Here is a 26,111-nt window from a genome sequence, read left to right on the forward strand (position 1 = left end):
TGGATTACTATGATATATGGAAAAGCACGCTTCCGTTTCTAGAAGGGTACCCACTGATTTTGCATACATGGGCTAGGCTATGTCTTTGTTGATAGACCATAGGGGCTGACCCTTCTCATCTACAGTCTTCAGAAAGGGAGGGCAGAAGATGCACCAACTTAGGTAGTAGAGGTAAAATAACAGAAAGGAGCAGATTGTTTTGCTCTGGGGAAAAAAATCCAAAGCGGAACAGGAAGGAATGGAGCAGTAAGGATCTTTGTAAGATTGAGCTTAATGAATTGAGGTGTAATTCCTAAAAATCTGTGAGACTTAATTGAAGAGTGTTACTGATCGCATTTTCACCAGACTTGGTCTTGCTCTTAAATTGAATCTGGATAAATTAGAGAATTTTACTTATTTTTAGTTTTACTTTCTAAGCTAGTATTTTCCTTACAAAACCAATTTGTGTTCATTATAAAACTATCGAAGATCATAAAATGAAAAATAAGTCTTCTTTTCCCCTTTCTCCTTGGTCACACTCCGTTACTCTTAGGAGTTTCTTGTATATCCTTTAGAAGAGCTTGATGCATACATGGGTTTATATCATAATTATGTGAATGAATATAAATGTAATGGATTTTAGCATATTTGTTGGATTGATGATTTATTGGTGGTCTGTTAACTCATTTCCTTAAGGTAGAGGTGCCTAAGCAGTGTAACATTTGATATGGTAATAAAATCTAATAAAAAAGACTTGCTCATAGGAAAAACATTTATACTAGATTAGAATTCCTGTTAAGTATTACTGATTAAAGCTAATCAGACTTTTTTCCCCCCATGACCTTTGATTTCTGTGGCTATTTTATTTTATTTTTTTTTTAATTTTTATTTATTTATGATAGTCACAGAGAGAGAGAGAGAGAGGCAGAGACACAGGCAGAGGGAGAAGCAGGCTCCATGCACCGGGAGCCCGACGTGGGATTCGATCCCGGGTCTCCAGGATCAGGCCCTGGGCCAAAGGCAGGCGCCAAACCGCTGCACCACCCAGGGATCCCCTCTGTGGCTATTTTAAACCAAACTTAGGTTTAAAAGGTTTAGAAAAGTTTAGAAACTATTGACAGAAATTAATCGTCTATAGCATATTGATTGCATAGTCATGTACAGTCTGGATATAGATGTCAAATAAATTGCGAATAGCATGACAGGAAGTAGGGGAAATTACTGATTTCTGGCTTTGTTCTCAGTACATCTTCAGGGCCCTGTCCTCTTCCCACCTATTTTTTTCTTTCAGGCACTCCCACCTACATTAAAAACTAAAATTAGGGGATACCTGGGTGGCTCAGCGGTTTAGCGCCTGCCTTCGGCCCAGGGCGTGATGCTGGAGTCCTGGGATCAAGTCCCACATTGGGCTCCCTGCATGGAGCCTGCTTCTCCCTCTGCCTGTCTCTCTCTCTCTCTCATAAATAAATAAAATCTTAAAAAAAAAAATTAAAACTAGAATTTAAGAACTAGAAGATGGTATTAAAAAAAAAAAAAAAGAGGGCCTCCCTTGCATGGACTTCCTGTGGCCTCCAAACAACTGTCCTCATCATTCACTAAGTTGGGATGTTAGACCTGTCTAGGGTTAAACATTCAGTAATAATTTGAAGCCTGTTTTTCTCTTTATTTTCTTTGTAGAAATTTGATGCTGATCCAGTTGAATTATTTGAAATTCCAGTAAAGGAATTAACATTTGACCAACTCCAGTTGTTAAAGGTAGTAATGATAACATAAAATGTGATTGTTCTTTAGTTTTAAAATGATTTAGACTTGTTTATGGTATTATTCTCTTTGTGCATGGAGATGACTGTATATTCAGCATGAGTAGAGTATATGCTTTGGTTTTCTATTAGGAAGAATGGGCTTGCACTAATCCATCTGTCTTCTCTAACAGTTCCTCCACCCCCACTCCACTGTTTTGCATATGTGAAGGCTATAAGTCTTTGTTAGAAGACACAGGGGCTGACCCCTCTCATTCATAGTCTTAGGTTGCCCTCTGGTCGCTTTTGCCCTTCTTTATATAACTGTCACTATTTTACCACTGGCCTTGTATGCTGTCCTTGGTTTTTAAACTTCTCTCACTATCTAAGATCTTTGTATATATTTTATTTTTTATGCCATGTAATTTTATATGATCATTCTTCCTGTTCTCATTAGATAGCTATATAAATGATTGAGTATGAACAGTTTCTTAAGAATTTTTATATTCTTTCCTACTTGGGTATTTGATCATGATCTTATGTGTATGTATGCGGTTAGTGTTATTCTTACTGAATTGATAATTCCACATTTTACAGTTTTAACTTGCTAGCTTTTCAAGTTACGGTTCTGTTAACCATAACTTCATAAACTAAGGCTTTTTTTTCTGATTGCATTTTGTGTGTGTGTGTGTGTGTGTTTTCTAGCTTGCTCATGTGACTGCCCTAAAATCTAAAGATCTGAAAGGTATGTACCAATATGGAAGCACTATTTTCATTTCATAGTTAACATATATATAATATATATTTAACATACTCTTGGTTATTTTAACGAATGTAGTATTGGGCTCGCTAAGTGATTCTTATGAGTTTTTACTTTTACGAGTTTTCTTACCTTGATGATCAAGTTCTTTGTAATTTTGTACCTACCATTTTTTTCCAAACATTCTTAACCAAAGAACAAAGTGGAGGCTATATCAAGTATGAAAGCTGGCTCCAGAGCCAGGAATATGAATCCAACTCTAACAGTTAGGTATGACCTAGGGTAGGTTACTTTAACAATTCTGTCCCTCAGTTTCCCCAAACTTGTCCTGCCTATAAAATCCCTTTGTAATTCTACTTTACTTGGCACTCTCAGAACTTCATAGTTTGTGCCATTTGTTTGAAGTTTAGTGTATCCTTTTTTTAACCCTTTATTCTGTATATGTCCTGTCTCTTCAATTATACTATAAATCTAAGGTAAAAAAAAAAAAAAAAAATCTCTCTAAGGTAGAAAACATGTTTTTGTATTCCCTGAGATACTTAAAATGTTCTGTATGTAGTAGATACTCATTAGATATTTATCTGCAGTTGTGATAACTGAAATGATTTTTTGAAGATATTGTAAAGTGTTAGAGACTCCAGAGGTTATCCCCAGAGCATTGATACGACTTTGTAGGCTTTGTAGCTATTTCATGACTTTTAATAATAAAATTAATTTTATTTTTGTTTTTAGTATTTTTTATTTTTATTTTTTAATTTATATGACTTTAGTCTTTGTAATATAGTTTTCTTTTTAAGAAAAGTTTATTTAGTTTGATATTTTTTTTCCTCTTAGAAAACCATTCTTGTGTATCTTGAGATATAATCTATTTTGGATTTAATGGTAGTGGTAACAAAAGCACAATGGTAGCTTTAAATTCTCTTAATTTCTATTTTCTGAGCTGATTTTGATATTTCAAATAGTAGCCTTAACAAGAGGACACAGCTCTTAATTCCATTGACAAATAACAAATTACTGCTGGTGACTACTTTGTAAAAAACTAATATTAAAGTGTTTATGAGAAGATACTTTTGGGGCCTCAGACTTGATGTTTCTGTGAAAAATGTTGCAAACTAGTTTTCACTAAAGATGCTTATTTCAAAATGGAGGTTTTAATGGTTAAACATATAAGAGCCTTCAAAAAATACTGCATATTAAAAGGATCTCTGTAATTACCTCTGGATCTTTTTTTTTTCTTTTTTCATCCTAAGAATTCAGGTTAAGATCTTAGGGATAAAATGGCATTTTGTCTAAGTTTTTATAATTTAAAATTTCAGAATCTGTGATTGAGGAAGAAAATTCTTTTTCTGAAAATCAGCCATTTCCTTCTCTTAAAATGGTAAGTTCTTAGGAAAACTAGCACGAAACTATCTCATTAATTCTGTTAAAACTAAATAATTTATTTTGGTCTCTTAAATGGGCAGTAAAAAGCCTGTCCAAGATAGCATTTATATAAACTTGTCATTGATTCTTTTTAGAGAAAATACATTTTTTATGGTGTAGCTATGCTTTTTTTTAAAGAGTAACTTAACTGCTCAAATGAGTAAAAATTCCCACTTCAATGGATTAATTTGATAAGAATTTGGTAAGAACAGGAAAGTCACATATTTCTGTATATAAATAAGAAATAGAAGGCAACAGAAAAAGGGGTGGGAGGAACATATGGTGGGAGAGCATTTTTACAATATTTAAAACTATTTCTGGGGCTCCTGGCTGGCTTACTTGGAGGATCATGGGACTCTTGATTTCAGGGTCATGAGTTCTAGCTCCATAATAGATGTAGAGATTATCTAAATAAAAACTTGAGAAAGAAACACCAAACCAATCCTTAGCTTTTAGAGAGAAATGAGATTCTCCAACTGAAGAAAGTAAGTACCCAGGTTACTCAAAATGAAACACACATTTCAAGAATTCACCTGAAAAAAATATAACAAATACTAGCATGAAGATTTAAAAACTAGACCTAACTCATACAGGAATCCCTTTAACAGTATCAGGCAAGCCTCTGTGGATGCCAGGCACTCCTTGGTCATGCTAAGTCTGCTTTTTTTCCTACTGGCTCCATTTCATAATTTCTGTTCTTCATTGTCTTTCTGGTGATGTTAGGTACAGTAGATGTCTTAGGTAACAGTAGGTCATTTCAGTTTGTCATGATTACTTATACAACAGAAAAGATACAAGAGAGCCTTTCCAGATATTTATGAAGCCTGGCCAAGTAACGTCATTCCTTCTGACTCAAAAATCTGAAATCATTTGGTTCTGAGAAATCTCATGCTTCCTAGATTTGTGATTAAAAACAGTTTTTAAAAAATTGTATGTTAATGGTTTAACATTTACTTAGCCAAATAAGTTGAGCACACTTTTTACTCACTCACTTTGCACTGTCACTATAATTTAATCACAATTTTATTTTATTTTATTTTTTTTAAGATTTTATTTATTTATTCATGAGAGACACCCGGGCGGGGGGGGGGGGGGGCAGAGACACACGCAGAGGGAGAAGCAGGCTCCATGCAGGGAGCCTGACATGGGACTCCATCCCAGGACTCCGGGATCATGCTCTGGGCTGAAGACACGCGCTCAACCACTGAGCCACCCAGGGATCCCCTAATCACAATTTTAAAATCAACAAAGGCCAAATAAAATCACAGTTTGTTTGTTTTTAAGAAAGGAAAGGAGAGCTTGCGTGGGGAATGGGTGAGGGGCAGAGGGGAGAGAATTCTTAAAGCAGGCTCCATGCTCAGTGGGGCTCGATTTCATCACCCTGAGATCATGACTAGAGCTGAAACCAAGAGTCGGGTACTTAACCCACTGAGCCACCCAGGCACTCCTAATATCTCAATTTGAAAGAGAATCTTTGTAAATTTGATGTTTAGTAGTCTCAACACTAACCTACATTATTGTCCTTATTTTTCTAATTTTGCATTAGCCCAGTTAAAATGTGATAGATACATTAAATAAAGCTAAAGACAGAGAAGAAAGTCAAAAAGCCCCACATGAAATTGAGTAACACTGTTTTAGGCACTGTACTTCCATGTACCTGGTTAATATAGACCTGAGACCTATGATGGTGAAAGAGTTTGAGGTTAAGAATGCATTGTTGTGGTAGTGGTGCATCTGCCATCACAGATGTTGCCTAAGACTACTGCTTTTGCTGTTTAATTTCTTTTGACTTCCTTATTTAACTTAATCATCAACAACATTGTTAGTTTGGGTATAAGAAAGTACGCTGAAGGCACAAAACATGTTATCCTTACTTAGTGGTATGTTTTACCATAGGTTGCTTTTTGTAATAATTCTGTTTTCCTTTTTTTCTTCTCTTATTCTGCCACTCATCTCGCCAAAAAACAAAATACAATTCACCTCCAACAAACAAAACTCTAGGTTTTAGAGTCTTTGCCAGAAGATGTAGGGTTTAACATAGAGATAAAATGGATCTGCCAACAAAGGGTAAGTAATCCTTGATGTAACACATTCCCCCCCCCCCCTGTTTTTTTAAATGCATTTGTTTCCATTTCCTTGTTTTAATGGAAAGGTGAAGCTGAAATCTTAATGTGGCTTCTTCTAACATTATTAACCTTTTTGATAAAGCATACTTTATCCTTATACTATATGTGAGTACTTAAAATTAATGATGAATGTATTATAGTATAAATTTGAATTTACATGTGTCTCATGCACATTAACATGGATGGTTTCTGGACATACTTATAAAATGAACAATGGAAACTGGACAGTTATAACTTTATAACTGATTAGTTTTTGCTTTCTGTGACCTTGGGCAGATTACTTTAACAACTCTGTCCCTCAGTTTCCCCAAAACTTGTCCTGCCTACAAAATCCCTTTGTAATTGTACTTTACTTGGCACTCCCAGAACTTCTAGTTTGTGCCTTTTTTTTTGAAGTTTAGTGGATCCTTTTTTTAACCTTTTATTCTGTATATGTCTTGTCTCTTCAACTAAACATATATTTTAAATAATTCCTTAAGCAGTTTTATATTAAGTGGCAGAGGCTAGTAATAGTTAACCAAGAAAAGAAATTTCTGCAGGTATGTTTTAAATCATTCCCAAATTTAGTCATTCTTTTGTTCAATAGTTCTATATTGAAAAGCTGCTGTGGGCGAGGCATCTTGTGGCTGCTTGGTTTGAGTAGTAAACAGAATAAACCTTGTTTTCTTGGAATTTGTAGTCTAGTTGAGGAAAACAATTAACTATTGAATATATCAGGTAGGGATATGTGCAAATGGTTGAGATGCATTGTTAAGAGGTTGTTGGGGCTGGGGGCCTGGAAGTGGGTAATTAGGGTATGTTGGGCAATCAGAGCAGTATCTTGGAAATTGTTTTCGTCAGAATAATTTATACCTGCCCTCAAATCTTGCCTTCTAAGTAGCTGTTTATGATAAGCTGGTCCTGGTTAACATAGTAAGTTTTTCTTAAGGGATTATTTTAGTTTTCTGAGCTTTTAGGATTATTTTAATGACTGATATACAAAACGTCTAATATTTGAGTATCAACAGGGCTCTTAGTATCTTAATTGTATTTAGAAAATATTTTTATTACTTGCTGAGGGTATTTGATATGTCTAGGAGCCAAAGAATGAGATTTTTAATTAGTAAAAATTACTTGGGTTTTTTGCTGGGAGGCACTTGGGTGGCTCAGTTGTTTGGACATCCATCTGTTGATCTCAGCTCAGGTCTTGATCTCAGGGTCTTGACTTTAAGCCCCACCCTGGGCATGGAGCCTACCTGAAAAATAAATTACCTGGGTTTTTTTGTAATGAGTTAGTAAATGAAGTGGAGTTCTTTTGTCTAACAGTTCATAAAGATTATATAAATTTTTTTTTAAAGATTTTATTTATTTGAGGGGGCACATGAGTTAGGGGGGTGGTAGAGAAGCAAACTTCTCCCTGAGCATGGAGCCAGATGCAGGGCTCAATCCTAGGACCCTGAGATCATGATCTGAGCCAAAGTCAGATGTTTAACCAACTGAGCCAGCCAAGTGCCCCTATATAAAAATATTTTAAAGGCACTAGAGTGCAATTTCCAGAGTTTTAACTTTGATTTTGCTAACTTTATTAAAGCAAAAGTTTATTGATGGTGTAATTGCTTTATACATAAATGTCTCTATCTGAATTATGACAGCTGCACCATCACTAAGTAGCTGTATGGTCTTGGACAAGTTCTTAATCTTTTTAGACCTTTGTTTTTCCTCATGTAAAAGAAGAGTTGGATTAGATGTTCCCAAGATTTTTTTTCTGGTACTGAGATTGTAGGATATTTAATGGCTTTTATTTTCCTGTTTATTTCTTCCACATAGGATGGAATATGGGATGGTAATTTATCAACATATTTTGACATGAATCTGTTTTTGGATATAATTTTAAAAACTGTCTTAGAAAATTCTGGGAAGAGGAGAATAGTGTTTTCTTCATTTGATGCAGATATTTGCACAATGTGAGTAATAATTTTTTTCACCTATACTCTTAGATATAAGTAGCTGGGACGTAGGGTACAAAGATTGTGGTTGGAGGTTGCCCACACTTTACCTTTGATTTGACCTCTCAGTCAGGTTATATATATTTTCACATCCCTTCAGGACTACCTGCAGGATGCCCTCCCCACTCCCTCAGTGAATGCTATACCTACTGGATCCTAGTGCCTCACACCTTATGTTTTGTTTTATAGGCATGGAACATCCTTCTAACCAAATTGTAAGCCCTCAAGGGCTTCCTCATTGCCCATTTCTTTGTTTCTTTCTTTTTTTTTTTTTTTTTTTTGAGATTTTATTTATTTATTCATGAGAGATACAGAGGGAGGCAGAGGGAGGAGGAGCAGGCTCCATACAGGAGCCTGATGTGGGACTCAATCCCGGAACTCCAGGATCACGTCTGGATCTGAAGGCAGATCCTCAACTGCTGAGCCACCCAGGCGTCTCTCATTGCCCATTTCTGAAAATATTTTAGTTCTTGTGTAGAATGTTTTAAAATTTCTCTTTTTTTGATTAAAAGATACATGTTAATGGTGATCATATCTCAGTAATGGGATTAAGCTCTTTCAGAAGGTGATTTCTTTATATTTTTAGAGTTTCCTAAAATTCCTGTATTAGAATTATCTCCCTAATGAGAGTATTTTTTAATGGTCTTTTTTAGGGTTCGGCAGAAGCAGAACAAGTACCCCATATTATTTTTGACTCAAGGAAAATCTGATATTTACCCTGAACTCATGGACCTCAGATCTCGGACAACCCCCATTGCAATGAGCTTTGCACAATTTGAAAACCTACTGGTATGTTATGCTTGATTTTTAAATTATTTTAATTTTTAAAGATGTCTTAGAGTAGTAGTAAAGTTTTCATTTTATTTACACATCCCATTGCTTAGTTTTGACACATTTATAACAAGCTGATAGCTATACTTAAGTAAGGATATTAGATCTCAATGAAAAGCAGTAAATGAACAATAAAGTATTTTTTTGCAGGCCTAGGTTAAGTAAGTTTTTGTAGTTTTCTGAGTGGATTTTATGAATCATCTAAAATGGCTAGATAAAATTTGTAAACTTGTCTGATAAAATAACTTGGAAGAAAAAGTTCTAACATTTTTTCTCTCTCCCCACTCTACCTTGGGGAACACTGATGTAGAGTATGACCATTTAGCACTTGCAGCTAATAATTTACTTTTTCGTGAATAATTTTTCTTTTAGGGGATAAATGCACACACTGAAGACCTTCTCAGAAACCCATCCTATATCCAGGAGGCAAAAGCTAAGGGACTAGTCATATTTTGCTGGGGTGATGATACCAACGATCCGGAAAACAGAAAGAAACTGAAGGAACTTGGAGTTAATGGTCTAATTTACGATAGGTATTTGTTTTTCATAAAAAGTTTTCTTGGATTGTTAAAAAATAAATAGTTATTTTATAAAAAATAATATTAAACTTAGTTAAGTTAAAATTCTGTAGTTCAGCCTGAGGTTTATCTTAACATTTATCAGTGGAATAAGTCTGGAGTGTAGTACAAACACTTGGGAAGCTTATTAAATATTTGGATACGTGGGCTCCAAACTGGATATACTGTCATGGGGTGGGGACGCTGTCTCCTAGACTTCTCTGCACCAACTTTCTTGGGGATCTCCTCCAGTTCTGTGGCTTTTCTTACCTTTATTCTTCCATATTTGTATCTTCAGCCTTTCTGTCTCTTTCTCCTGACCACTGAAACCTTTATATCAGCTACCAAAACCTGTTCTTTTCTATAGACTTTCTGATTTCAGTATAATTGACAACTCATGTCTTTCTGGTTTCTCATTCTAAATCCTTGGTGTCTTTGTAGCTCTGTTCCTAAACTCATACTCCAAAACCAGTCAGACAGAATCTTGTTGATGCTGTCTTCAGAATATATCTTGAATGTATCCACTCACCAGGTTTACTACTGTCATCTCCTTAGACACCTCATTTCTCATGAGGCTTATTGAAGTCCATCTGCTGTCTATTTTCAGCACAGCAGCAGGAGGGAGCCTGTTCTAACTGAAGTCAGATCCTGTTACTGCTTTAAACTCTCCCATAATTCTCTTTGTCACCTAAACTAAAATCCAAGGACCTTCCAAGGCCTTATGAGAGCTGATTCCCATCTTCCTCCAGCCCCCACCCCAACATACCCACACAAACATAAGCTCCACAAGGACAGGCTCTTTACTTGTTTTGTTCACTGCTATATCTCCAAAAGTTAGAACAATGTGTGACACACAGTAGGGGTTAATTAAGTATTTGTTGAACAAAATGTTTTTCATTTTTCTTACAAGCTCCCTTGACGTTTATAAGTTTGAGAGCCACTAATCTGAGACGAAAAGATTGCTTAATATAAAGAAATTTTGGGTTAGAAGGGATGTGATTTAGTCTGCTGAGGGGTTACCAGGCTCACTAATACTTGAGCCATAACATTAAAGAGTAAGTGATGGGACAGCCCGGGTGGCTCAGCGGTTTAGTGCTGCCTTCAGCCCAGGGCCTGATCCTGGAGACCCCGGATCGAGTCCCACATCAGGCTCCCTGAATGGAGCCTGCTTCTGCCTCTGTCTGTGTCTCTGCCTGTCTCTCTCTCTCTCTCTCTCTCCCCCTCTCCCTGTGTATATCTCTCATGAATAAATAAATAAAATCTTTAAAAAAAAAAGTAAGTGATGAAATTCTTACCAAGCCTGTTTTAAAAAATACCTTTCCTTGGATTTAGTTCACTTTATTGTTTGTCTTGTCCCATATAGTTAGATGACTTATAATAGACAATTCCAACTAATTAAAGGAAAATAAAATTTTTACATTAACCGTTTAAAAAATGCTGAGTTTAGCAAAATTTTGAAGAATGTTTTTTTTTGAGGAAGAGAAAGGAATGATTGCAAATGTTTTCAGGCAAGAAAATGTATTGTGAGACATACTATGTATGACTTTGTAGAGTATACATATTTTAGGCAGATTCTTAACCTTACTTTGTTAAAGCCGAATTGTCACAATGTGATGGAGAACAGGAAGATACTTTGTGATATAAAAGATCTGAAGAAAGTGAGTTCTTTCTGACCTGGGATCAAAAAGAGTAATTTTAAAGAGGAAGCATTGAGTTAGTTTTTGGGAGTGGCTAAGTTTGCTTTGACAGTATCTGAGTTTTAGGCAGAAGCAATAGCAGGACTCAGGGCAAGACTATGTTTTGAAGGTGTGGAAGATATGGAGGAGACAATTCAGGAAGGGGCTCCTATTAGGGTCTGTTAGAGTTGATGCTTACCCTTGAAAGTTTTTATGTTTTATTTATTTATCTTTTCTTTTTAAAGATTTTATTTATTTACTCATGAGAGACCCATAGAGGCAGAGACACAGATAGAGGGAGAAGCAGGCTCCATGCAGGGAACCCGATGTGGAACTCGATCCCAGGACTCTGGGACCACACCCTGAGCTGAAGGCAGACCTTTAACTGCTGAGCCACCCAGGCGATCCAAGTTTTTATGTTTTAAAGAACTACGTGTGTGTGTGTATGCAAGGTTTACAATAAAAGCCAGGAGTCCCCTATGCCTGTCCCTTTCATTGTTTTTAGCAGAGTGAGGTCCTGTGCCTGAGTTTTGTTTTGTTTTGTTTTGTTTGTTTGTTTTGTTTTTGAGAAAGAAAGCATGTGAACATGTAAAACAGAGTGAGGGGCAGAGAGAGAGGGAGAGGATCTTAAGCAAACTCCGTGCCCAGTGTGGAACATGACTTGGGGCTCAGTCTCATGACCCTGAGATCATAACCTTAAACCAAAATCACACTTAACCAACAGAGCCACCCAGATGCCCCACCCTAATGTTTTTCTAGCTTTTTCTTCTGCTATGTAATATGCTTATGCTGTTATTTTTTATTATTATTACAAATTTAGATATAAAGGTTTTGAATGATTAATAATTTGGGGAGCCTTTGATTTATTTTACATTGGTGAAGAATTGTTGAGAGTGGGTGTTTTAGTTGATCAAAAATGATTCTCTTCTTTTACAAAGGCAATAACACATTGTAGATTTTACATTTAATCATGGTTTTGTAATGCATTATTTCATATGAAGAGCTATCTTGATTTCCTGATATTTTGGATTTTTGCATTTGTGATAATTGAGTAAGATGACCTTTATTTTTATTTTTTTTTTTAAGATGACCTTTAATTTACCTTTCTCAGCTGGTTGTTGTCTCATTTTGGTATGGGGAAAATGCTTGCCTCAGAGTAATTACACAATGTTTCCTCTTTTTATAAAAAGAAGAATTACTGTGGTCAAATGATTGAAAATAAATCCAGTAACAGATATTCATGTTTAAAGAACAGTATCATTAGATTTGAGGTCTCCCATGTGCCTCTGTCTAATTCAATTTCCTTATTTCCTCCTTCAGGTATAACTGATTATCAAATTATTATTCTCTTAAAAATTTTTTTTAATATTTTATTTATTTATTCATAAGAGAGCCCAACATGGGACTCGATCCCGGGTCTCCAGGATCAGGCCCTGGGCTGAAGGCGGCGCTAAACCGCTGAACCACCCAGGCTGCCCCCCAAAAATTTTTTTAAAGATTTTATTTATTTATTCATGAGAGACACAAAGAGGCAGAGACAGGAGAAGCAGGCTCCATGCAAGGAGCCTGATGTGGGACTCAATCCCGGGACTCCGGGATCACGCCCTAAGCCTAAGGCAGACCGCTCAACCACTGAGCCACCCAGGCATCCCTCTTTTTAAAAAATTTAAATTCTTATTTCTGTCACTAAATAATATACCATTTGGTTTCTCGTGGCTTTAAACTTCATTTGTATTTTTTCTCCTGCTTGTTGTAACAACTTTCTAAAAATTAATGTATTTGTTCTATATAGCTATAATTTATTCATCTTCATGGCTATATAATATTCATGGCTATGCCTCTACTACAGTTTATTCTGTATGAGAACATTTAGGTAGTTGCCACGTTTTTCTTTTGCAGTGTTTGCTGTAAACATTGTTGAGCCAGGCCCTCTAGAATACATGTGTATTTCTAGGGCAATGACTTTTCAAACCTTTTTGACCCAACCCAATTAGAAATTCATTCTACATTGTGACCAAGTACACACATTGGTACAGTATCTACAAGTATGTACCTGAAACAGAATTTTAAAAATAATGGCCCTTGGATATTTTCTATTTGTATGTGTACTTTTGAAATGCTAGTTCATTTTGTCACTTGCCTTCACCTTTTTAAATTCTAGTCTTAACTTGCCAAACTTATTTTGCAATCCATTGTAATGCATCTGTTTGTCAGGTATTGGAAGTACATCAGGAATATGGTCCTCTGGAGTGGGTGGTTCTATATTCCTTGGTTCTGTACCCATTGTAGCCTGCTCACAGTTCTCAGGAGTAGGCCAGTGCATAATAAACTGTCAGGTAGAGTGGCTACTTCAGCACATAGTTAAGACAAGCTATATGTAAATAAGATTCAGTTTCGGGCTCACTAGGGCACTCTGTCCTTAGGTTACAGTGCTGGTAGAATGGCATGGCAGTGGCCCTTTTGGAGTGATAGCCCTTAACACACCTTCCTTTTTGCTCAGACTGCTCTAGTATAGACTCACTGACGACTTTGGGTTACAGCTGTCATCCTGAGTGAAGACTGCTCCTGGACCCTTCCTGTGTCAGAACTCCCATTTTCTATTGTCCAGATCTTTTTTGCTTTCCTGTCATTTTTATGGAACACATCCTTCAGTATCTTCTTGAGAAAGGAAGACGTGGAAAGTAAATGTTTGATCTTGCATGCCTGGAAGTACTGTGGCTGGGCATAAAATTTCATGTTAGAAATCATTTCTCTTGGGATTTTAAAAGCCTTTCTCCAGTCACATTCACAGTTTCAGTGTTAGTGTTGAGCAGTGTGAAACCATATTGATTCTTGTTCCTGCACATGTGATTTCTTTGTTTCCTATCTTGAAGCTTGGAGAGTCTTGTCACCAGTGTTGTAAAATTTCATAGAGGCGGATCTTGGTGTGGATCTGGTTTCATCCCTTGTGCTGGGCACATGACAGCCCATCTAATCTGTTGATACATGTCCTTGAAGATGCAGAGAATTTTGTGAATTATTCTTTGATTTTTATCTCTTCCATTTTTCTGGGTTCCCCCCTCCCTTTGTAGAAATTCTTCAATTTACATACTATTCACTCTTGGACCAAACTTATGTTTTCTCCTATTTTCTATTTTTGTCTTTTTGCTCTGCTTTGAAAGATTTCGCCAACCTTATCATCCACCGGTCTATTGAGGTTTTTGTGTCTTTGATTTTAAGAACTGTCTTTTTTTCTCTGAGTGCTCTATTCTCCCTTGTATATATCATCCTGTTTTGGTTCAGTGAACTATTCTATGAAGGCATCAAGGACCTTTTTTTTGATCTGTGAAGTTTTCTTCTCTTTGACTCCCTACCTTACATGTTAGAAGCTTTTCTCAGTTGTTTGGAAATCCTTGGCTGCTTCTCATGGTAAGAAATTGGGATCTAGGAAGCTTGTTAGAGGCTCTTAGTGTGTGAATGGGGCTTGTTGGATTTCACTGTGGGGTGATCTGGGTGGCCTGTTTGGTCATACTGCTGATGTCAGTAGATTTAGAACTGTACTTTTTGGCTGACCAGATTCCTCACAGAAGAATCTATATAAACTACCTAGAGGATCCAGATCTGGCTCCCAGGGTTCTTGGGATTCAGGTAAGGGAAGAGAGCTGGGGAAGGGAGGGCATGTCTCTGAATTTTGCATGTGTTATATGTATGGACTGTCTAATTCCCCTGGTGCTGGTGGCTTTATAAAATGCCTGGTCTTCTAGTCATCCATTCCAAGAGATTTCCTGTTAAGTTCTCAAAATCAACAGAAGGGTGGGTGGTTTGAGATGTGGGGCAGCCTCTGTGGCAGGAAGTTAGGAAGAATTGGGGGAGATGCTTACTGCTACTCAGCCTTCACTTATCCTCCCTGTTTTAGCTGCTGTCACCCTCCCCAGTGCTAGGGGAATCTGGTGCTGCTTTTAACTCAGCCTTCTCATGTTTTCCACTACTGGCTTGTGATTTGCCCTTTTCTGTTCTGCTAACTGAAATACTTTGTTATTACGTGCATCTGTTTTCCAGCTTCCAAAATTTTGTTGCTGTGTATTTTTTTTCTCCATACGCATGGATTCTTTTTTAATCCTTTTATTTTCTCTTTAATGGGATATACAGGGAAAGTATAGTTGCTTCTGTTTTCAGTCTGATATCTTGACCCAGAGGTCACTTCTCATTCTCTTAGAAATTCTTTCCTACTAAGATGTCACAGCGACCTCTGTTGTAGTACCTTACGTGAGTTGCCTGGCCATCCTCTCTCTGCTGATGGGCAGTGCAGTGCTGCCAGTGTCACATGGGGCTTTTTCTGGCCTCTTAACTATGGGTACCTGGACAGTTCACATAGTGCAGATCTTCAGTGCTTTGAAGTCCCAACTGGGTATGAATTCCAGCTCTGCCTCTTAATAGCTTCCCATCTATCTGTAAAATACAGCATTGCCGATTGGCTTTGAGAGAAGATATGTGAAGAATTGATCAATAGTAAACTACAGGTTTATTTCATTTTCTGATTCAGTTGCTTTGTAACCGTTCTTTTTCATCATGAGCACAAAAGGAAATGCTACTATTCTGCATTTTTGGAAAGATGGAGAAGAAGTATTTTAAAATTGAACTGATAATTACATCTTTTAAAAAGTTGAGGGGGGAGGCCTTTTGTACTATGGATGTTCCAGGCTTTCTGTAATCAGATACTCCTGAAAAGGTTAAGTCAGATCTTAAGTAAACCATAAAATTATACTATTTTATGTTTTGTGTTTGTTTCATCATAGGATATATGATTGGATGCCTGAACAGCCAAATATATTCCAAGTGGAACAGTTGGAACGCCTGAAGCAAGAATTGCCAGAGCTTAAGAGCTGTTTGTGTCCTACTGTTAGCCGCTTTGTCCCCTCATCTTTGTGTGGGGAGCCTGACATTCACGTGGATGCTAATGGCATCGATAACGTGGAGAGTGCTTAGTTTTTATTGGGCAGAGGCCATTTTGGGGCATGCACTGATGTTTTGGGTATTCACTTGTCATCATTGAGCATTGTTTATCTATGCCTTCTAGCTCAGTCCAATGAAGCAATAATGAAGTATTTTACTCTTTCACTACAATTCTTGCTAGAATTTCAAGTATGCTATTTAAATCACTTGGCCAGGTATAATTACCAGTCAGTCTCTTTACAATGAAAAAATTTATTGGTTGGCAAGCATATTAAACTAAATATATAAACATATAATGTTAAACAAATGTTCAGTAAAAGCATAGTGCTTTGAAATTAACTATATAAATATATTTACAGTTCTTAACAACTTTCATTTGATCAGGTCTGAAATATTTAGCACTTGAGGAACATGACTGTGCATAATTATACCTGACCACGGAAAAAATAAGTACCTCAAATGCATGCATTTGCACTGGTGATTCCAACTGCACAAATCTTTGTGCCATCTATGTATATATGTATTTTTTACATGGATTGACATGCACAGACACCATTTTCATTCAGTATGAACCTTGAGGCTGCTGCCATTCTCCCTCTTAACCAAACCAATGCCTGTGTAAACAGCCTGGAGGTAATCCTTGAAAAATTGTTTCATAAGTCTTTCAAAAGTTGTTTTGCATAAATGTTAAAATTTCAAAATGCTGCAGGGTAATTTAATGTATAAAATATTAGAAGTATGTACTGCATACTTAATAGATCATAATGTATAAATTCTATTCAGTGCATGCTTTAGGTTTTAAGCATGAGATTGTATACGTTTACTGTAAGTCCTTGCATCTGTGGTGCTAGGTGAGTGTGAGAAGGTGTCAAGGACTGAAAATATTTTGTTGCCTAAAAAAAAGCCTGTTTGTAGGTATTTTCAATATGCTTATTTTAAGTGTCTCTCACTACCTATTACACACCATTGCTTTGTGAGTTTGTTTTGTGTTGTGTGTGTGTGTGTGTGTGTGTGTTGTACAGTAGTTAAATCTCCACGCAGAAAAATAAATGTCCTGAATTCTCATATTGGTATTCTTTATTGGTTAATGTATATCAGGCATGTAATTTATTCAGAAGTGTAGAAGATTTTTCTAAATGTAAATGTGTTTTTTTTTTAAGGATTATACTAAGGTTTCTTTAATTAGATGCTGATTGTTTAGGCATAACTGTAACTTAAGAATGAATGTTAAATAAAATATACAGGTTTATTTTCTTCCTTATAGAACAAAATTTCAAGAAGGTATTTTATAGAATTGATTCTATATTATTATTATGAGAAATTAGAATTTAGGAATTGGAATCCTACCCTAAAATGATGGTTTATTGCATCTACCTTTGCATGTTCTTCACCAGGCAATCTCTTTATGCATTGACAAATTTTAGTACTAGCTAAGAACCTAAGACTTGGAATAACATATTGTGTCTTTTTGCTTTTTAAGCCAAACAATGCAATTGTGGTTCAATCTTAATTGTGTGAAGATAGGCTTTGAACTGCTATGGTATTGTGCTGTAACACCAATATTTAATGGAAAAGAGTTTAGGAAATACAGTCTTCGGCAAGGGTTTTATATACTTTTCCCACATTGAATGAGATTTTCCAACACATTGGTGTGAGTTAGGCAGTTATAGAAAACTTCTGAAAAAGAACTCATTTTCTTTGTCTACAGAACTTTGTACAATACAGTGACTGTTACCTTATGGTAACTTGATTAGCCATAGGTGTGCATTTCTGGTCCTGTTCAGTTTGCTCTCCTCCCCTATGCCTTTCTAGTCTAGTGGCAGTGCAGCTCCATGTTGAAGACTCAACAGATCATTAAGGGAAAGGAGGGGTGATGGGGAGAGGGGGAGTTTCCTAACAGTGTAATTTGCTGCGAAGAGTTCACAAAGACTGCTTATGACGCAGACAGAACCTCACTGCTTCCTTTCTTTCCTGTCCCTTCCCAACCTTAGAAACCAGGATTAGCAGACAGTTCAATCATAGCAAGCATGAGCTCTCCATTTTATAGGACTAAATCCAGGCTTCCATATCACTCTGCTTCGGCCACACTATACCCATGGTAGGCCCTGGCCATGCCATGCTCCTACACTATTCCATGTCTGTAGCCATGTACCCTCTGCCTGGAAGCCCTCTCCCCACACTTTCTCCCTGCCAAACTCCCTTCCCCTGAGCCATCAGCCTGTGTCCTCTGAGTCCGTCCTGAAACTGCTTTTACTTCATAGCCGTGTGTTCATAACCTTGATCATGCCATGCATCTTAGTACATTGTAGGTAGGCACAGTTGTTTGTCTCACCTACCAGGCTGCAGGCTCTTTCAAAGGCAGGGGACTTGTCTTACTCTTTTTATTTCCACAGTGCGTGGAACATAGTAGAAAATAAATGTTGGAATTGTTGGGATAATATAATTTGTATCAAATGTCCTTTTAAATTAAGAGATTAATTATGTTTACTAAGAGTGTAAACTTTGGTTTACATTTTGACAGTTGGAAGTTTGTTGATGTCAATTTTAAATGTAGAGGTATAATGTTAAAATCACTTTATATTTTCTGGAAATTGAGTGCAATGTTTGATAAAACACCGCCATTGTTCTCTGGTGTTTTCTACTCTCTGGAATTCTGTACTGTAACTGACTGGATGTAAATGGGAGGAATATAGTTCATTCATGTGTCAGTAGTGCCTGAGGGCTACCACAGCCACCCATTACCTCACTCTCATCGTTCCTTGTGTCTTCTCCGCTCCCAACTCCACGCTTATGCCTACCTCAGTACCCCTTTCCTTTGTCTGAAATGCCTTCTCTGTCTTCCTTCTGTGTCCAGCTCAGGTGCCACCTCCTCCATAAAACTTTGCTCAGCTTTTGATCTGAATCATGATGCAAACAAATGCATACAGCCTTTAAATCTCACTACTTCATTTTACAGCTGGGCTCATAAACCCAGAGAAGTTAACTGACCAGGTTGGTACTAGAACTGGGTTTTGTGATTCCTAATCCCATGTTCTTAAACTATGCTGCCTTCTGAATTCTTGTGGCGTTTGTTAGCATGTGCTTTCTTACAGTCTTTTTATGTGCCTGTTCTATTTCCCTAAGATTGTAAGCCCCTTAAGGGCAGGGACTTCTTTGCATTTCTAGCACTACTATAGTGTTCTCTACTTAGTTATAAACTAGGCAAATAAATGGCGGTGGCAATGATCCTAGTTTCCTAACTCAGATTGTTTCACAGTGTACATTCAGTGTTGTATGGCATGCTTGGCTATGTTGTCTGGAGTGTGTATGCTTGTGTGTATGTGTGTGCATGTGTGTTTGCATGTATACTCATGGAGTTCTCCATGCTGTCCCAGTTGTTTGGGGTCACAGATGGGTTACCACAAACCAATTTTCTACTCTGTGCTGAATGAGAACAAGGACTAAACAGGAAGATGAGGTCCAGTTTTTCCCCCAGGCCTGGCTGGCCTTTCCTACGGTGATACACCTAAATCCTGGGGCTGGTAGTCTGGTAGTGCAGAATGCGCTGCCATGGATAGGACTTGGGTGACCTGTGGGGTGGCTGTCTCATTGGTCCTGGTGGAGTGTCTTTGCCCTTTGTGCCTTGGCCCTTCACACTGTGATTACATTCTGTCCTTCACACTTTCACTGGTTTGGCACTCTAGGTTGGCAGTGGAGTCCTGTTAGTTTAGATTTGAATATAACTTATTTGCATTTTAGGTTTGGATTGTGTATTTTGGGGGTAGGAAGCAAAGTATACATATGAAGAATATTGCATTGTTCTTGAGTGGAAATTTATTCACATATAATCTTAGTTTATATGGTTTCAGAAATGGATTTGAAAGGTTTAAAATGCAAGAGTGTATGATTAAGACCAAATATGTGTCAGAGATAAGAGAAAGACCCTGGGTGGCTCAGCAGTTTAGCACCTGCCTTCGGCCCAGGGTGTGATCCTGGAGTTCCAGGATCAAGTCCCACATCGGGCTCCCTGCATGGAGCCTGCTTCTCCCTCTGCCTGTGTCTCTGCCTCTCTCTCTGTGTATCTCTCATGAATAAATATAAAATCTTTAAAAAAAAATAATAGTTTGAAACAAAGCTCCTGAGCCCTTGCAGAATGGGGTAGAGATCAGGGTTTGTGAAGCCACTTAGGGCCACAGCTTTTTTTTTTTTTTTTCTTTTTTAAAAGATTTTATTTATTCATAAGAGACATAGAGAGGCAGAGACATAGGCAGAGGGAGAAGCAGGCTCCTTGCAAGGAGCCCGATGCAGGACTTGATCCCCGGACCTGGGATCACCCTCTGAGCCGAAGGCAGATGGTCAATTGCGGAGCTACCCAGGCATCCCTGGGCACAGCCTTTATAAACTTAGAGGCCAGGGTAGTGTTTGTGGTGTGTTCAGAGAATGAAGGAGCTATCCCGAAAATGGAGAAGATAGGCTTTTTTAACGGATTTTAAAGGGAAGTGATAGAAATGCATTTTAAAATAATGAAGAAAGTAGTAGTAGTAGTACAGGAATAATAAAATAAGTGCAGAGATTAATTTATCTAATCCTCTACTAAATTGGTCCAAGCATACATCTTCTCCAAGCTAAAACAGAAATGCAGACGGGAAAAGTGAACTTCTGGAACTTACTTGCATATTTGCAAAGGTAAACTGTAATGTCACAGGAAGAAAACTAAAAGTTTAGCAGAAGTCTGTCCCATGGTTTCAAGTGTGTCTCTTTGCAGCCCAGACTTCACCCGTAAGCCCACATTCACACATCCAGCTGTCTGTCTGCATTTCCACTTGGAGGTGTAATGGGCACCTCACATGTAATGTGCCTCCGAAAAACCCTTCTTCTTCCGCTAAAACTGTTCCCATTCCTCCTCTGGTGATCTGTGTCACAATAAGTGGCACCCAAGAGTATTACACTAAGCACAAGTTACCAGAAAGAAATCATAAAACTTTATATGTGATAGGTCAGTTGCTCATTTGTTTGTTTGTTTGTTTGTTTTTAAATTTTTATTTATTTATGATAGTCACACAGAGAGAGAGGCAGAGACACAGGCAGAGGGAGAAGCAGGCTCCATGCACCGGGAGCCCGATGTGGGATTCGATCCCGGGTCTCCAGGATCACACCCTGGGCCAAAGGCAGGCGCTAAACCGCTGCGCCATCCAGGGATCCCAGCTCATTTGTTTTAAGTAAAAAAACGTTTAATAGCATAGAATTATCTTACCAAGTGCTGAAAAGTCCCTGTGGGATTTTTGAGCAGTAATGATTTTCTAGATTAATGTGTAGGGGAAGGATTAATGTTTTAAAAATATGAAGTCTTTCCAGAACACAGAGCGTGTTTCCCATTTTTCTCAGAATTTTTACATCTTCCAGTAAAATTTTTTTTCATTTACATGTATATTTTTTAAAGTTTCTTCTTACATTTAAAAAAACTACTTATGAATTTGTTTTAATTCCTATTTTCCTAAAATATATTCTTCAGTAATCTGTTAATTTTTGTTTTTTTATCTCATCTGTAGCTATACTGCTGAATTTAGCTAGTCAGAGTACTTTGTTATTTAGGTGTCTGGGATTTTCTAGTTAGTTGGTCATATCTGCAAATGCGTTTTTATAATTTTAAGGATGGCTTTTTTCTTTTTATTTCAGTAGCTAATAATTGTAGGTATCCTGTTTCTTTACTGACTGTAATGGGAAATAGCATCGTGGCTGCTGGGGTTTCTAGTAGATGACCCTTATCAAATTAAGGACATTTCTTTTTCTTCTTGATTTGCTAAAAGATCTCTTCCCCCATCCACCCACCTCCACTGCCAATCTCCCCCCCCTCCCCCAAGGGATAGGTGTGGAATTTATTCAGTGAGTTTTTGAGGAGTTAAAAAACAATCAGTTTTTTACTTACCTGTTAATTTATTTTTTTAAAGATGTAATTTATTCATGAGAGAGACGGGGGGAGAGAGAGAGACAGGCAGAGGGAGAAACAGGCTCCATTCCATGCAGGGAGCCTGACGTGGGATTCGATCCTAGGTCTCCAGGACCACACCCTGGGCTGAAGGCAGCGCTAAACTGCTGAGCCACCTGGGCTGCCCGTCTGTTTATTTTATTTTTTAAAGGTTTTATTTATTAATGAGAGACACGGGGGGGGGGGGGCGGGCAGAGACACAGGGAGAGGGAGAAGCAGGCTCCATGCAGGGAGCCTGACGTGGGACTTGATCCCAGGTCTCCAGGATCAGGCCCTGGGCTGAAGGCAGGCGCCAAACCGCTGAGCCACCCGGGCTGCCCCCATCTGTTAATTTTAATGGAGTGAATGATGCTAATATTTTCCGTGAACTACCCTTCAATAATTTGTATAAAACGGGTTAATGTTCTTTTAAGAGTGATTGATTCGTTTAGGTTTGTTTGTTTATTTATTTATTTATTTATAAGATTTTTATTTATTTATTCATGACAGACACAGAGACCGGCAGAAACAGGCAGAGGGAGAAGCAGGCTCCACACAGGGAGCCCGACGTGGGACTCGATCCTGGGTCTCCAGGATCAGGCCCTGGGCTCAAAGTGGCGCTAAACCGCTGAGCCACTCGGGCTGCCCCTAGGATTTATTATATATGTTCATAAATGAAATTGACTTCATTTTCTTCTGTTTATGTCTAGTTTTAGAAACCATTAGGATAACCTTATAAAGTCAGTTGAATTAGCCTTTCAGGTTTTTCTGTCTTGTGGAACAGTGTATATAATAGTATCCTCTGTTTATTGACAGTCTGGTAAGTGTTCCTATAAAACTGTGGGTATTTTCAAGTGTTTTTCCTGCCCTCACAGTTTCTTCTTTAGTTATTATCTATTCATGTTCTCTACTTTTTATTAAATTCATATTTTTGGAGAAAACCAGCCAGTTTTCCTAGATTTAAAAAAAATTACTTTTCTGTCCAGCTATGCTCTGTTTAGTGTGTATATAATGTATAATATTTATATACACATTCTAAATACTGGATATCATACATAAAATCTTCTGAGATGCAACCACTTTTTTATTCTTAATACTTTATTTGGCATGAAGTGGGGAGTTTTCCTTGATTTAGATTGCCCAAGATCTTTTTTTTTTTTAAACTAGACTTTAGTTAAAAAACATTGAGCAATGTTTTCACTATTTCATTACTTACTGTTCTTAAATTTAGTGTGTAAAATTCTACCTAATTTGGATTTATTTTGTACCTAAGAGCTTTTTGAGTTGAATCTACCTCAATACTAAGTACATTCCTGGTTCTATAATAATAATAATAGGGTTGACCTTAGAAAAATACTATTTTAGTAGAGATGGAACAAGAACTTTTTTTCCCAAGATTTTTATTTAACTTATTTGAGAGTGAGAGCATGAGCAAGCAACAGAAGGAAAGTCTCTAAGCTTTAGCCTGATATTAGCTCATTTGATGACAGATAAGTCCTATCACTTCCACTTCAGCCAAAATGGCTCTGCTTTGACCTGGTTTGGTTCTCCTGAGATGTGATTTGAAAGTAGGGTTCCTTGGCTAAAACCACTTGAGATGCCTGTTGAATTTTAAATATTAAATAATCCGGTGGGTTTTTTTAATCCTTTTATCTCTTTAAACATTCTCAACCTATTTCATTTTATCCTATACTTTTTAGGCTTTTCTGGAATTCTTGTTCTGATTTTGTTGGCTATCTTTCTTAGCATTGAATTTCCTTGTGTGTTTTGGAGTTTTGGTATGCAGGCTCATGGGTTTTTTTTTGTTTGTTTCCCTTTTCCATCCTCTCTGGTGTTTGCCTCCCTTAGGAACTCCAGGATCTCAGTCTAAATCCAGGTATCTGATCACACCTGGTTATTAATAACCGTAAAGAGAGTGGGAGCATTGTACCCCATCCCAGAGTCACCTGGTAGCATCATTTTGATTTCCAGTCCAAGGAGGTTTTGCTCTTTTATTTTTATTTTCTCTTATGATTTCCCCATTCTACCTGTGTATTTGGAGCAAAGATTTGTTTAGTGTTTTGTTTTGGTACAGACTTACCAAATCATCCTGTAGTATTAAAAATTCCCACCATCCCAGGGGATTGTGGTATAGGTTCCTCATCCTCAGAGGTCACCAGAGTTAATACGTGTGGTGTGTGTGGTGGTTTATGGTTGTCTAGCTGCCCAGTGACCGCCTACTTTTGGGAGCAGTATTTTGGTGGGGGCAGGGGATGTTCTCTCTTCCCTGTTGGGTACAGTCTTTTGAGACCTGTAAAATAAAGCAGCATCCTATCCCCTAGCCAAGGGCTAGGTGTATGAATAAAACCAGACCAGCTGAGACCTGGACTGTTTCCTGGATCACTTAGACTGTTTCCCTTCTAGAACAATTTTAGTTCCTGCAATGAAACCCATAGGATCTTCCTGCCTACTCCTTTGGACCTATGCTAAGGTCTTTCCCTTCAATTCTCTGAGATCATCTACATCCCTCTAGTAATTCCTCTTTTCTAATATTAGAGGCAAATTTTGTTGCCTAACACCCAGGAAAACATGACTGATGGACCATACACTCTTAGAGATGTGTATGCACCTACAGCCATGTAAATGCTCAAATATGATTTTTACGTAACTATGCTTTACAGTAGCTTGTATTTCAGACACTTTGTGTACTTGGGATTAAACAAAAAGAATTAATTCAAGTAGGCTCTAATCTGACTTAGTATGGGGATAAATGAATGACAGATAGGCCATATCTCAGTTAACCAGGCAAGTGTCTTGGTGAATCAGGACCCCAGCTTGTGCTGCTGCTGCCCTGTGAACAGTGTGGCACTCCTAAAGTGGCTTCTGTCTGTTCTCTTGGATGCTCTATTTCCCCTGTCATCTCCCAGCCTTGTCTCTGGCCATCCTGAACCAAGCCCTCATCTCGTTACACCGCTCTACTCACTGTCTCAGGATGCACACTCTCTTCTTGGTGTCTGCTTTTCCTGTTGTTTATTTCCCTTTTCCTTCCTGCAAGACCAGCTCAATGACCTGAAGCCTTTCTGAATAGCCTACAGGGCAGTGCCTGTCCTCCCACCCCCTAAATTCCCAGAGTAGCTGACATTTGTTCGTTGCTTGCCAAGTTACTTGTGTGTTTGAGTCAGGATATAAAGAACACTGACATTGCTTTGACAGCATGTCAGAGAGACTTATTGCCATGCTTGATACTCATATACTTGCCTTCTGTCTTCTGCGTGCCCATCATGGCATTATATTCACACTGTTTCATCCATTAAGTGAGCAGATCCCATACTCATGCAGGATACTTATTTCATTACCCAACACCAAAGGTAAGGAGGAAGCCAGCTGCCCAAAAAATAAACTTTTGCCTCAGAAACATTCTGAAGCTAATTTTTTCCATGGCTGGTTCTAGTTGTTTAAGGAGCTGTCAGAAACTGTGAGTTGTGAATTGGAGAGACCAAGATCTTGCATGTCCTCAAGGACGGGGGCCTGGACCTCTGGTTACAGATCTGGCCCTATAGGTGCTCTAAGGTGGCAAAGTATATATTTTGACTCTGAAGAGTATTCATCATGTTCATAAAGGGAGGTGAGGTTGCTCATGTTTGTCTTGGCTGGCCAGCCAGCTTACAAGCGTTATTTGCTCATGGTGGCAATCACAGAGGGCCTTTGCCCAAGATACCAGTTTTTCTCCCCTCTGGCTTCATTGCTTCCCTTGGGCAGAAAGAACCCAGAAGATCTGTTCCTGGAAAGTAGGGGCCAGTATGTATCCTGTAAACTGTCAACTTATTTGGGAGTTTAAAAAGCATACTAAAATAGGGATCCAAATACTATTTGGCTTCAGTAGTTTGGAACCTATACTCTCACATAACAAAAGTGAACAAAATCTGGCAGTTTCTTTTTTTTAAGATTTTATTTATTTATTCATAGAGACACACACAGAGAGAGAGGCAGAGACACAGGCAGAGGGAGAAGCAGGCTCCATGCAGGGAGCCCAACACAGGACTCGATCCAGGGTCTTAAGGATCACACCCTGGGCTGCAGGCAGCACTAAACCACTGCGCCACCGGGGCTACCCAAAATCTGGCAGTTTCATGTGAAGGGAAGACACTAGTTGAAATAGACTTGTAGTAAAACAATTTTTT

The 26,111-nt window shown here is 37.9% G+C and overlaps 1 protein-coding gene across 2 annotated transcripts in view; it reads left to right on the forward strand.

The window, feature by feature from the left end:
* The window catches only part of GPCPD1 (glycerophosphocholine phosphodiesterase 1), a 54,517-nt gene extending 35,285 nt beyond the window's left edge, over positions 1 to 19,232 (forward strand). Inside the window, exons 13-21 of one of the 2 annotated variants that reach the window (XM_077872298.1) lie at positions 1,657 to 1,734; positions 2,424 to 2,463; positions 3,795 to 3,856; positions 5,902 to 5,967; positions 7,833 to 7,969; positions 8,665 to 8,800; positions 9,215 to 9,375; positions 14,631 to 14,702; positions 15,851 to 15,926. In XM_077872298.1, the coding sequence (XP_077728424.1) occupies positions 1,657 to 1,734; positions 2,424 to 2,463; positions 3,795 to 3,856; positions 5,902 to 5,967; positions 7,833 to 7,969; positions 8,665 to 8,800; positions 9,215 to 9,375; positions 14,631 to 14,655 (705 nt within the window). In that variant the 3' untranslated portion in view covers positions 14,656 to 14,702; positions 15,851 to 15,926. Of the gene's footprint in view, positions 1 to 1,656; positions 1,735 to 2,423; positions 2,464 to 3,794; positions 3,857 to 5,901; positions 5,968 to 7,832; positions 7,970 to 8,664; positions 8,801 to 9,214; positions 9,376 to 14,630; positions 14,703 to 15,850 lie in introns of both variants that reach the window. The other variant, XM_077872297.1, reaches the window with a different exon arrangement.
* The last annotated feature ends 6,879 nt before the right edge of the window (positions 19,233 to 26,111 follow it).

This window comes from Canis aureus, chromosome 26, assembly GCF_053574225.1.
Source record: "Canis aureus isolate CA01 chromosome 26, VMU_Caureus_v.1.0, whole genome shotgun sequence".
Lineage (NCBI taxonomy): Eukaryota > Metazoa > Chordata > Mammalia > Carnivora > Canidae > Canis > Canis aureus.